The 13,247-nt window shown below is 40.0% G+C and overlaps 1 protein-coding gene across 2 annotated transcripts in view; it reads right to left on the reverse strand.

Annotated features, from left to right (window-relative positions):
• The window catches only part of ARHGAP42 (Rho GTPase activating protein 42), a 349,579-nt gene that overhangs the window by 30,533 nt on the left and 305,799 nt on the right, over positions 1–13,247 (reverse strand). For both annotated transcript variants that reach the window (XM_070803334.1, XM_070803335.1), the window contains 4 exons: positions 3,050–3,112; positions 1,805–1,879; positions 1,028–1,112; positions 362–420 (listed from right to left, as the gene is read on the reverse strand). In XM_070803334.1, the coding sequence (XP_070659435.1) occupies positions 362–420; positions 1,028–1,112; positions 1,805–1,879; positions 3,050–3,112 (282 nt within the window). The remainder of the gene's footprint in view (positions 1–361; positions 421–1,027; positions 1,113–1,804; positions 1,880–3,049; positions 3,113–13,247) is intronic.

Below are 13,247 nucleotides of genomic sequence, written 5' to 3' on the forward strand. Positions count from 1 at the left end.
AAGCCATAGGTAGGAAAATGTTAACTAGCAGGTTTAAACTTACAACCTCTGGCAATGGCACCCCACTCCAATACTCTTGCCTGGAAAATCCCATGGACGGAGGAGCCTGGTGGGCTGCAGTCCATGGGGTCGCTAAGAGTCGGACACGACTGAGCGACTTCACTTTCACTTTTCACTTTCATGCATTGGAGAAGGAAATGGCAACCCACTCCAGTATTCTTGCCTGGAGAATCCCAGGGACGGGGGAGCCTGGTGGGCTGCCGTCTCTGGGGTCGCACAGAGTAAGAAACGACTGAAGTGACTTAGCAGCAACAGCATAAAACCACATCAATTACAATGCATCCAATGGAAATATACTTACTAACAGCAACAATAAAATCTTTGTGTAATTTGTAAGTCATCAGTGGTTCTGCAAGGCACCTGCAAGAGAGAATGAAGCAGATTTTAGAAGAGCAGTTACCTTCTGATTTCCCTTGAACTTTCAGTGCTTCTGTGAGAACTGGGTGACTACATGTACAATAAAGTCCTACCAGGGAGTCGACAAGTAGCTCTAAAATACAGACCTCAAAGACACCCATGTCCTGAGCACTTCTTGCTGTCACTGTATTAAAATAGGAGAGGCTGGGGAATTATTTTTTAATACTTTGTGAGAACTACTGGACTACAGGAACAAAATCACTCTCAGATATGGGGCCAATAGTTTCTGTTTTTTTTTTTTTTTTTAATTTGCAATTCAGCTTGTGATGTTTTATAAAAAAATATATGAAGACCTGAATCTGAATCTAATATGAAACAGAAAGTATTATTTAGCACTCATAAACTATGGCAAAGTTTACTGTTTGAAACAAGCACGTATAACTCCCAGAACACTGAACGTGACTGTGCCCACCCTGCCAGTCCACCTCAAGTGCACGAGCTGTGCTGAGGAGGGAAGAGGACCCCACGGGGCTCCCTGCGGCCCACGGTGCCAGCCCACAGGGGCGACCGAGAGACCGCAGCAGAGCGGCAGCAGGCAGGCCCACCTCACCTGAGGTAGTTTTTCAGTCCACTTGTTATTGTCTTATTATCCCACAGTTCAATATCAATGTCCATGTCAGGGGGGGACTTGGGAGCTGAAAAGAATTAACGCAAGATGTTTAAACTGTGCAATTCGAAATATCACGAGCACCATTAAGAAGATGGACGCAGACAAAAGTAGATCAAAGAGAGAGGCATGTATTTTTTAGAAGGCCAGTCGAGTTAACTTTCAGACTGTTGTTTGCCTGAGTTGGTGCAAAGCTCATTCTGACAATGAACCTCAAAGATTTCTTATGGAATGCAGTTTCTTAAATCAGATGTTTGCTAATTGCTAACATCACAGCACACTTACCAAGTGCTGGGTGTGCTTCTCAGTGCTTTATATGGGTTTACATATCAGATTCTTATAATTCAATGAGCCTCCTCTATAAACGAGGAGGTGAAGGCACAGAGGGGTTAAGCAAATTACCCAAGGCCACAGAACTTTAAACTGGCTGAATCAAGAGTCCAGTTCAGGCCATCTGAATCCCAGCACCCATAAATCTTACTGTACCTCAAGCTAATCAAAGAATACTTGAGGAAAAATTCAACATTATAAAAAGGGCCCCTTTACAAATTCTGATGGTCATCTATAATAATGGACATTAAAAATGAATACAAATATTAATTTTAGATATGACTTGAAAATACTCAAAGACAAGCAATAATCTATATCTCAAAAAAGCCTATGGTTTTACTTTTCTATAATAATGTAAAAGTTAAGTAACGGGCTTCAGCCAAAACTTACAAAATGTGGTATTCATGAGTTTCTGCACTTTGGAATTCACTCCTCCTATTCGGTAGAGACCTAAAATGGTGATGCCTAGTGAGAAGGAAAAAAATCACAAGAAAACGGCATAAGACACAAGTTCCAAGCACAGAATGTTAAAAACTCAGATATATGCCTACATAAAATCTGGAAGGTATGCATCCAATTTTACAGTCTAACTTTAGCAGACCTACCCTGGAAATATTCATCAGACATATATTTCTTAGAGCAGACAATGAACAGTGATTTGAAAGTCTATGAAGAGCTTCAAAATGGCAAAGTACAGCTGTCTATTCACCACTACCTGAATATAAAAAACCACCCAAGATGAGAAAAAATGATCAGTATTTCTCATATTATGTTTCCTCAATCATGGAGTCCTATGTGTTGAATGGATGTTGAACAGTTGGATGGAATTGCTAACTTCACTTTAAAGGTGAGGATGGGATTGACATACACACACTTCTATGTAAAAAAGAGATAACTAATAAGGACTTACTGTATAGCATAGGCAGTTCTACTAAATAGTCCATAATTGTCTATTTGGGTTAAGAATCTAAAATGTGGTAGATATATGAATGTGTAAAACTGATTCACTCTGCTATACACCTGAAATTTACAACATTGTAAATCAACTATACCCCCCCAAAAATTAAACAGAAATAAAGGTGAGAAGACAGATTCAGAGATTTTAAGGAAATGACTTGACTTCTCAAAACTTAAATGGCAGCACCAAACTTTGAATCTAAGTTTAAAGAATTCCAAAGCCCGATAGGAGGTTTTGCTTTAGGCAAGTTTTCCTGGAAGTAAAAGGCCACTAGAGTGGACTTCAGGACAGAGGTTATGACTAGAATGAAGACAGGTGCTGAATTTGTGACGGTGATGAAAATTACTCTGAGATACAATGCAGGGAAGGAGGAGAGCTGAATTCAAACTGCTCGGGAGTCTTACTTCCTACAGCTTGGAAAAAAATAATAATATCGGTCCGTCAAAGTAAAGTGAGGCTATATCATGAAACTTCATGAAAAAGAAGTAGGTTTGTAGTATGATTTTGGCAAACTGAAGTTCAAAGTACAGCTATTTACATGTTTGTGTAATTTATAAATCATATGTTTCTTAAAATTAAGCTCCTATTGATAGCAAAGTACATCCTGATTTCTGAGCAGTTTCTATGTAAGAAGGGACCACACTACAGTAACGGTGTACCCATCAGGCAGCACTGACCTCTCGTTTCCACAGCTTGGATGCATTTTCTCACGAAGTTGAACCCTGCTTCATTTAAGTACACTGAAAATAAAAGAAAACCATATTAAGTGTTTATGATGAACTAACAGTACTGCTTCAGTCGGCTCTACTGTTTCAGGGCTTGATGGCAGATAGGTTGTTACTGAATTTATCAAATATTTTGGTTAGCATTTGATTTTTTATTTGGGGGTAGAAGTGAAAGAGGGAGGTTCATATTCACGAATGTTTTTATATCAACTCGGTTCATTAGAAACACAGATCTTTCACTGAAAGTAATATGTAAAATTGAGCCCATCCGTTTCCCCTAAAATTAGCATTATCCTTTACTATATATTTTTATGGATGATAGAAGCAAATACAATAAAAATAAACTTTTACTGTGTGTTAATAATTATACTACAGAGGTATTCATGTGTTTTTCCCATGAGATTCTCCAAACAACATTATGAGGTATAGATAAAGTACTGCAATCTTTAGGTGATTTACCAAGTTGCTGAAAACTGGTTTTTTTTGTTCTAAGGTCTAGAGCCACATTTTAACTCAGGTCTCCTGAATTCTATGTACTATTCTATTTCATTTCATATCATATTCAAAATAGTTCAAAATATGCATAGTAAGTCCACTAAAAATCCTCTCAAAGATCCTCCATTGAAGTGAAGTGAAGTTGCTCAGTCGTGCCCGACTCTTTGCGACCCCATGGACTATAGCCTACTGGGCCCCTCTGTCCATGGGATTTTCCAGGCAAGAATACTGGAGTGGGCTGCCATTTCCTTCTCCAGGGGAACTTCCCAACCCAGGGATCGAACTTGGGTCTCCCGCATTGTAGGCAGACACTTTTACCGTCTGAGCCATAAAAATCCTCTCAAAGATCCTCCATTACAAAACTGCAATTTATTTTCATTGCTTTTTGACAGTTTTTCCTAAGGTTTAGAAGTCAAATAAAATTAGACTACTTGTTTAAGGAGAAAGGATTTAAAAATACCAAATAATAACCCACAGGGAAAATTCAAAAAGTTTTGATACTATAATACAAATTTTTACCAAATATATTGACTATATGATATCTCTTTAATATTCCCAAATAATAATTTATGAAGACAAAGACAAACCATTAAAAAATTAAAACTGGTTTCCATTTAAAAATGGTGGATTAAACACATACAGGTAATGACATAGATCCACAAAAAATATAGATCTAGAAAATTAGGCTAGAAAAAGGTGCCAGGAAAGATGAAAAACTTTGAAGAAATCCTAGGCATAGAAAATCACTGAAACTGAACTAACTGAAAGGTTTGAGAAATCTGAGATGAGAAATGAGAAACTGAAAAACTAGAGGGACTACACTGAGATGTCACCTCACACCGATCAGAACGGCCATCACACACACACACCAACAAAACAAAGAACAAATGTTGGCAAGGATGTGGAAAATAACAGGACCCGTGTACGCTGTTGGTGGGAATATGAACTGGTGCAGCCACAGTGAAAAACAGTATAGAGGTTTCTCAAAAAAGGCAAAAATAGAACTACCATGTAACCCAGCAATTCTACTCCTAGGGGGAATTAAAAACCAAAACACGGAACACTAATTCTAAAAGATACGTGCTGATGTATGGCAAAAACCATCATAATATTGCAAAATAATTGTCAAGATGTGAAAAAATAAACTGTGTTGGCCAAAATAACCCTGCGTTTTTGTTTTATTGCCTTTGAACATCCTTTGCTATTGCCTGAACCAGTATACGGAAGTTCTGGGATAGACATAACACTCAGCTCTCCTTAGAGCCAGGTGAACCTGGGGTTGGATCTCAACTCCATGGCTTTATGATGGAAGTGTGCCTATGAACCTTTATGAACACTATCCTTTCATCTAAGAGGGATGGGATGGGGAGGGAGGTGGGAGGGGGGTTCAGGATGGGGAACACATGTACACCCATGGCGGATTCATGTCAATGTATGGCAAAACCAATACAATATTGTAAAGTAAAAAAAAAAAATAAATAAAACTGAGATTAAAAAAATAAAGAAAGAAAAAGAGGCATTAGGTAAAATAAATAAATAAATAAAAATGAGGGAAATCACACTACATATCTTAGAGGGTTGCAGTAAGATGAAGACAAAACCACATGAACTACTGAAGAGCAACAAGCATGGAATAAATAAAATTAGATGCTCGATTCCTTCTTCATGTGCTCCTATGCACACATCACAGAAACAGAAGAAATGATAAACAGCAACAAAAAAAGTCAGCTACTAGTGCTAAGCAGAAGAAACAGACAATAGTTACTCTCCCACTTAGTAACTGTATTACTGGGGATAGTTTTGATTCTTTCTCTATCTCATTTTCCTCTTCCATAAAATAAGGATAATAATAATACTGTCTACATAGGGCTATTCCTAGATGAAATATGTTAACATTTGCAAATCTCCTAGAAGAGTACTAAGAATATAGTGCTACAGAGTGTTGGCTCTTACCATCATCATCATTGTTATTGACTAGAGGAGAATGTAAAATTTAAATATGCAAATCACATGAACAAGGCATTCTTTGGGAATATGCAAATCACATGAACAAGGCATTCTTTGGGCAGGGATGAAGTCACTGGGGATTGAGGTACTATCTGCTTGGAGCATTATTCTTCAAAGAGGCATCAGTTCAGTTCGCTGGTTCAGTCATGTCCCCACGGACTGCAGCACAACAGGCCTCCCTGTCCACCACCAACTCCTGGAGCTCGCTCAAACTGAAGTCCATTGAGCCGGTGATGCTATCCAACCATCTCATCCTCTGTCGTCCCCTTCTCCTCCCGCCTTCAGTCTTTCCCAGCATCAGGGTCTTTTCCAATGAGTCAGTTCTTCACATCAGGTGGCCAAAATATTGGAGTTTCAGCGTCAGCATCAGATCTTCCAATAAATATTCAGGACTGATTTCCTTTAGGATTGACTGGCTTGATCTCCTTGCAGTCCAAGGGACTCTCAAGAGTCTTCTCCAACACCACAGTTCAAAAGCATCAATTCTTTGGTGCTCAGCTTTCTTTATGTTCCAACTCTCACATCCGTACATGACTACTGGAAAAATCATAGCTTTGACTATATGGACCTTTGTCAGTAAAGTAATGTCTGCTTTTTAACAATCTGTCTAGGTTGGTCATAGCTTTTCTTCCAAGGAGCAAGTGTCTTTTAATTTCATGGCTAGAGTCACTATCTGCAGTGATTTTGGAGCCCAAGAAAATAAAGTCTCTCACTTGGTTCCATTGTTTTTCCATTTATTTGTCATGAAATGAAGGGACTGGATGCCATGATCTTAATTTTTTGGAATCTTGAGTTTTAAGCCAGCTTTTTCACTCTCCTCTTTTACTTTCATCAAGAGGTTCTTTAGTTCCTCTTCGCTTTCTGCCATAAGAGTGGTGACATCTGGTATGTGAGGTTACTGATATTTCTCCTGGCAATCTTGATTCAGGCTTGTGTGCTTCTCATGATGTACTCTTCATAGAAGTTAAATAAGCAGGGTGACAATACACAGCCTTGACACACTCCTTTCCCAATTTGGAACCAGTCTGTTTTCCATGTTCAGTTCTAACTGTTGCTTCTTGATCTGCACACAGATGTCTTAGGAGGCAGGTAAGGTGGTCTGATATTTCCATCTCTTTACAAATTTCCCACAGTTTGTTTTGATCTACACAGTCAAAGGCTTTGGCGTAATCAATAAAGCAGAGGTAGATGTTTTTCTGAATTCTCTTGCTTTTTTGATAATCCAATGGATGTTGGGAATTTGGTCTCTGGTTTCTCTGCCTCTTCTAAATCCAGCTTGAACATCTGGAAGTTTATGGTTCATGTACTATTGAAGCCTGACTTGGAGAATTTTGAGCATTACTTTGCTAGTGAGTGAGTTGAGTGCAATGGTGTGGTAGTGTGAGCATTCTTTGGCATTGCCTTTCTTTGGGGTTGGAATGAAAACTGACCTTTTCCAGTCCTGTGGCCACTGCTGAGTTTTCCAAATTTGCTGGCATATTGAGTGCAGCACTTTCACAGCATCATCTTTCAGGATTTGAAATAGCTCAACTGGGATTGCATCACCTCCACTAACTTTGTTTGTAGTGATGCTTCCTAAGGCCCACTTGACTTCACATTCTAGGATGTCTGGCTCTAGGTGAGTGGTCATACGATCATGGTTATCTGAGTCATGAAGATCTTTGTTATATAGTTCTCCTGTGTATTCTGTCACCTCCTCTTAATATCTTCTGCTTCTGTTAGGACCATAGGACTTAAAGGACCATGTTTTTGTCCTTTATTGTGCCCATTTTTGCATGAAATATTCCCTTGGTATCTCTAATTTTCTTGAAGAGATCTCTAGTCTTTCCCATTCTATTGCTTTCCTCTATTTCTTTGCAGTGTTCACTGAGGAAAGCTTTCTTATCTCTCCTTGCTATTCCTTGGAACTCTGTATTCAAATGGGTATATCTTTCCTTTTCTCCATTGCCTTTAGCTTCTCTTCTTTTCTCAGCTATTTGTAAGGCCTCCTCAGACAACCATTTTGCCTTTTTTCATTTCTTTTTCTTGGGGATGGTCTTGATCACTGCCTCTGTACAATGTCATGAACCTCCATCCATAGTTCTTCAAGCACTCTATCAGATCTAACTCCTTGAATCTATTTGTCACTTTCATTGTATAATGTAAGGTATTTGTTTTAGGTCATGCCTGGATGTTCTAGTGGTTTTCTCTACTTTTTTCATTTGAATCAGAATTTTCAATAAGGAGTTCATGATTTGAGCCACAGTAGGCTCCTGGTCTTGTTTTTGCTGACTGTATAGATCTTCTCCATCTTTGGCTGCAAGGAATGTAATCAATCTGATTCCAGTGTTGACCATCTGATGATGTCCATGTGAAGAGTCTTCTCTTGTGTTGTTGGAAGAGGGTGTTTACTATAAATAACAATGAGCAGACACACCCTCTCATTGGAACTAAACAGATTACAGTAGCTTGGGTCTACCGTTCACCTATATTTGTTGCCCATTCCTGTAGGATGGTTGTGTTTCTTGGCTCTCACTAAGACAGTTTGGTCAATATGCTATATACTAGCCAATGAAACATGCACGGAAGTGACAGACATCATCATCCACCAATCAGGAAGAACTGATATGTAGGAGCTTGACACTTCCTAGTCCCCTCTGGCACAAGATCATTAATGTTAGAGAGACAACGTACTCCATAAGCTTGGATTTTAGAGTAAAAACTATAAATAAGAGAATCACAGCATGATCAAGACATGAACCTTCACTGTGGTAAGTCTCTCAACCACAGCATAACCTGGTGTTTCTGATTTAATTATATATAACTTCAACAGTTTTCTACTCAAAAAGGACTAAATGAAAGAAAGCCAATCCCACACTCTTAGCTTTTACTTGCTTAACTGGAATGTAGCAGAGGATTTTTGGCTACTGACTTGCCAATTCCTATAAAAAGACATCAAAAGGCAATAATAGCAGTACCCATTGATGGCTGCCTTACAAACTACTACTCTTGCCTTCACACAAGAATTCAGCAGTTTCTGTTGAATCTGAGGAGAAGAAGATGATATGGCTTAAACATGCTCCAGAATGCTCTGTCTCCCAGTGACTGATGTAGGAGGAAGTCCCAGGGAAGTTCCTCTCTTACTTCCCACTTCTGAGGGAAGTAAGGGAGGAACACATTCTGTAAAGGAATCCTTTCAATCTTCCAAAGCCATGTAGGCTATATTCCACTTAGTATGCTAGTGCTAAAGAGAATTCAACAAAAATAGGTCTCTATAGCTTATAAAAGTCCTTATGCAGGACTTCCCTGGTGGCTCAGAACGGTAAAGCGTCTGTCTACAATGCAGGAGACCCGGGTTCAATCCCTAGGTTGGGAAGATCCGCTGGAGAAGGAAATGGCAATCCACTCCAGTACTATTGCCTGGAAAATCCCATGGACAGAGGAGCCTGGTAGGCTACAGTCCATGGAGTCGCAAAGAGTCGGACACGACTGAGCGAGTTCACTTCACTTCTATAGCTTACAAAAAAAAGACTGGGAACTCTTCAGTGTTCAAATGAAAAAACTCAGTGTAAGGGGTTCTTCCTAAGTATGACCACAGCATTGAAGGCTGATAATTTATACTAACTTTTCTTTAGTGGAGGGCAAGTATTCCTGTTGCAGCACTAGAGAGGGGAGTACAGCTGTCTGTATGAAACATGGACTGCTCAAAGCCTCCCAGAGCAGGCACCCAAGAAATGCTTGCTGATCACTGGCTGGCTAGTTACCGGTTTGTAGCTGACTTGCTCAAGTACCCTCTGGCTTCTACAAGGGTTAGAGCTTATTAGCCAACAGAAGCTGCTTTGGTCAACTCTGCAGGATTCTTACCTCAGCACTGTATCTCTCTGTGAAGACCAGGGTTAGGCAGAATACAACTATCACAAATTTCCAGGATTTGAAATCCTATAGTATTAATAATACTCGGCCTTTAGGGCTAAAGCAGAAGATAGGCTAACTTAAAGAACTCAATTTATTCAATCAAAACTTAAAGAGAAACATTATTATTTTTCCTCTGATAACTAATGAAGGCTCAAGTTTTTACTGAAATCCAAGTAAAGTTTTCAAAAGGCAGTTTAGCAAAACAAAAAGCTATTAATCTCAACAGAATTCCAAAAGCCGTGAGAAAAAGAATAGTCTTCCATGCAGCTAAAAAGTAAAAGTTCTTGTATCTTCAGTTTCCTAGTAATTAAAAACCCAGCATGTCCTTACAGATGTAATCTACTTGGCCTTACAATACATTCCCAGGATTGACAAAGCAAAGCAACACTTGCCTTCACTTTTGAACTCACATTTCTAATCTGCCATTTCAGATTAAAAGGCTCCTATCACACACAACTAATATCATAGTACATGTGGCTGGAAAGAAACAGAAGAAAATGAGTGTATTTATGGGCATTCATGGTTCCCACAGGACCTTTTCTCTTCTCCCTAAAGGTGACTGCAGCCATGAAAATAAAAGATCCTTGCTCCTTGGAAGAAAAGCTATGACCAACCTAGACAGCATATTAAAAAACAGAGACATTACTTTGCCAACAAAGGTCTGTCTAGTCAAAGCTATGGTTTTTCCAGTAGTCATGTATGGATGTGAAAGTTGGAATATAAAGAAAGCTGAGGGCCAAAGAATTGATGCTTTTGAACTATGGTATTGGAGAAGACTCCTGAGAGTCGCCTGGATGCAAGGAGATCAAGCCAGTCAGTCCTAAAGGAAATCAGTCCTGAATATTCATTGGAAGGACTGATGCTGAAGCTGAAACTCTGATACTTTGGCCACCTAATTGGAAAAGATCCTGATGCTGGGAAAGATTGAAGGCGGGAAGAGAAGGGGACAACAGAGGATGAGATGGTTGGATGGCATCACTTGAGATGGATGGATGTGATGGACATGAGTTTGAGTAGGTTCTGGGAATTGGTGATGGACAGGGAGGCCTGGCGTGCTGCAGTTCATGCAGTCACAGAGAGTCGGATAGGACTGAGTGACTGAACTGAACTGAAAGGAAGAGCAGGTAACTCTTCATAGCCCTGACCTAAACTGTTTTCTTTCTGTTCCACCCAGGAAGGGGACCTGATTTCTGACTCTCTTCCTTGGTCTTGGTGATGAGCACAGAACTGTACTTGATTAGAGGCCTTGGGGAGAATGTAGTGAAGGAAAATGATTAAGCCAGGGATGTCTGAGAATTTCCATAAAAGAACTATCTAAGGGAGAATAAATCCCTTGAGTACACATGGGGAAAGCCACTGAAACACACAGTGGCAGAAATTTGGAGTTGTTGGGAAATTTTGAAAGTGTCTTCTGGTCCAATACCTTTGGTTTTGTATGAAGGCTGACTGTTAGAACACTTTACCACTATATAGCCTAGTAGTGACTTTAATCAGAAAAGTATCATTTGAAAGAACTTCCTTTTTCTTTTTCACAATGATTAGAATAAACTAGTTCCATAATGGAGTATTGCTGAAATGAATTGCATGAGAGAATGAGAACTAAAACACTTGCCTTTCACAATTCCATTTTCTCCAGACCTGGGATAGAAGGATCAACTGAAAAGTCATCACATGAAACATATGTATGAGTGGAGACAAGGCTCAGGGCACCAAGAGAGAATGCCAGAAGAAGCAAGCCTAGGGAAAAAGACATCTGCCTCCACTCCTGTTAACAACTAGGGCCATTATGGGAGTCTTGGAAAAGAAAAGATGTGTCATGACAAATACTTTGTTTTTTTGAACAATGGCCTCAAATGGCATAATTATATTTTCAGTGGTATGGTTTGAAGAACAGCTGGGTTCTAATCTTAATTGAGTGATATCTGTTTAGTTACAACTCTCAAAATAAATCCATTCCCAAAGTTAAAGTTCAAGAAAAGGATACTGTGGAATATTTTACAGCCAGCAAAGAATCTGTGGATTTAATACCCTGAGGACTGGAAAAGGTCAGTTTTCATTCCAATCCCAAAGAGAGGCAATGCCAAAGAATGTTCAAACTACCGCACAATTGCACTCATCTCACATGCTAGTAAAGTAATGCTCAAAATTCTCCAAGCCAGCCTTCAGCAATATGTGAACCGTGAACTTCCTGATGTTCAAGCTGGTTTCAGAAAAGGCAGAGGAACCAGAGATCAAATTGCCAACATCTGCTGGATCATGGAAAAAGCAAAAGAGTTCCAGAAAAACATCTATTTCTGCTTTATTGACTATGCCAAAGCCTTTAACTGTGTGGATCACAATAAACTGTGGAAAATTCTGAAAGAGATGGGAATACCAGACCACTTGACCTGCCTCTTAAGAAATCTGTATGCAAGTCAGGAAGCAACAGTTAGAACTGGACATGGAACAACAGACTGGTTCCAAATAGGAAAAGGAGTACGTCAAGGCTGTACATTGTCACCCTGTTTATTTAACTTATATGCAGAGTACATCATGAGAAATGCTGGACTGGAAGAAACATAAGCTGGAATCAAGATTGCTGGGAGAAATATCAATCACCTCAGATATGCAGATGACACCACCCTTATGGCAGAAAGTGAAGAGGAACTCAAAAGCCTCTTGATGAAAGTGAAAGCGGAGAGTGAAACAGTTGGCTTAAAGCTCAACATTCAGAAAACGAAGATCATGGCATCCAGTCCCATCACTTCATGGGAAATAGATGGGGAAATAGTGGAAACAGTGTCTGACTTTATTTTTTAGGGCTCCAAAATCACTGCAGATGGTGACTGCAGCCATGAAATTAAAAGACGCTTACTCCTTGGAAGGAAACTTATGACCAACCTAGATAGCATATTCAAGAGTAGAGTCATTACTTTGCCAACAAAGGTCCGTCTAGTCAAGGCTATGGTTTTTCCTGTGGTCATGTATGGATGTGAGAGTTGGACTGTGAAGAAGGCTGAGTGCCGAAGAATTGGTGCTTTTGAACTGTGGTGTTGGAGAAGACTCTTGAGAGTCCCTTGGACTGCAAGGAGATTCAACCAGTCCATTCTGAAGGAGATCAGCCCTGGGATTTCTTTGGAAGGAATGATGCCAAAGCTGAAACTCCAGTACTTTGGCCACCTCATGCAAAGAGTTGACTCATTGGAAAAGACTCTGATGCTGGGAGGGATTGGGGGCAGGAGGAGAAGGGGACGACAGAGGATGAGATGGCTTGATGGCATCACTGACTCGATGGACGTGAGTCTGAGTGAACTCCGGAAGTTGGTGATGGACAAGGAGGCCTGGTGTGCTGCGATTCATGGGGTCTGAAAGAGTCGGACATGACTGAGCGACTGAACTGAACTGAACGAACTGGTGCTCAAGCTTTTTAACATGACGCTTTTTTCATAAAGATGAGTCAAGTTTCCTTCTTTGCTGAATTATGTTATTCTGATTTATGGCATCTACACTCTTCCCTGGTGGCTCGGATGGTAAAGAATCTGCCTGCAATGCAGGAGACCTGGTTCGATTCCTGGGTTGGGAAGATCCCCTGCAGGAGGGCATGGAAACCTACTCCAGTATTCCTGCTTAGAGAATCTCATGCACAAAGGAGCCTGGAAGGCTACAGTCCATGGGGTCACAAAGAGGTGGACATGACTGAGCAACTGAGTACACACAGCAGCACATACTCTGAAAATGGTAAACTGAGAGTAACCACAAAGGAGGGAGACATTCA

The sequence above is a fragment of the Bos indicus genome, chromosome 15 (assembly GCF_029378745.1).
Source record: "Bos indicus isolate NIAB-ARS_2022 breed Sahiwal x Tharparkar chromosome 15, NIAB-ARS_B.indTharparkar_mat_pri_1.0, whole genome shotgun sequence".
Taxonomy (NCBI): Eukaryota; Metazoa; Chordata; class Mammalia; order Artiodactyla; family Bovidae; genus Bos; species Bos indicus.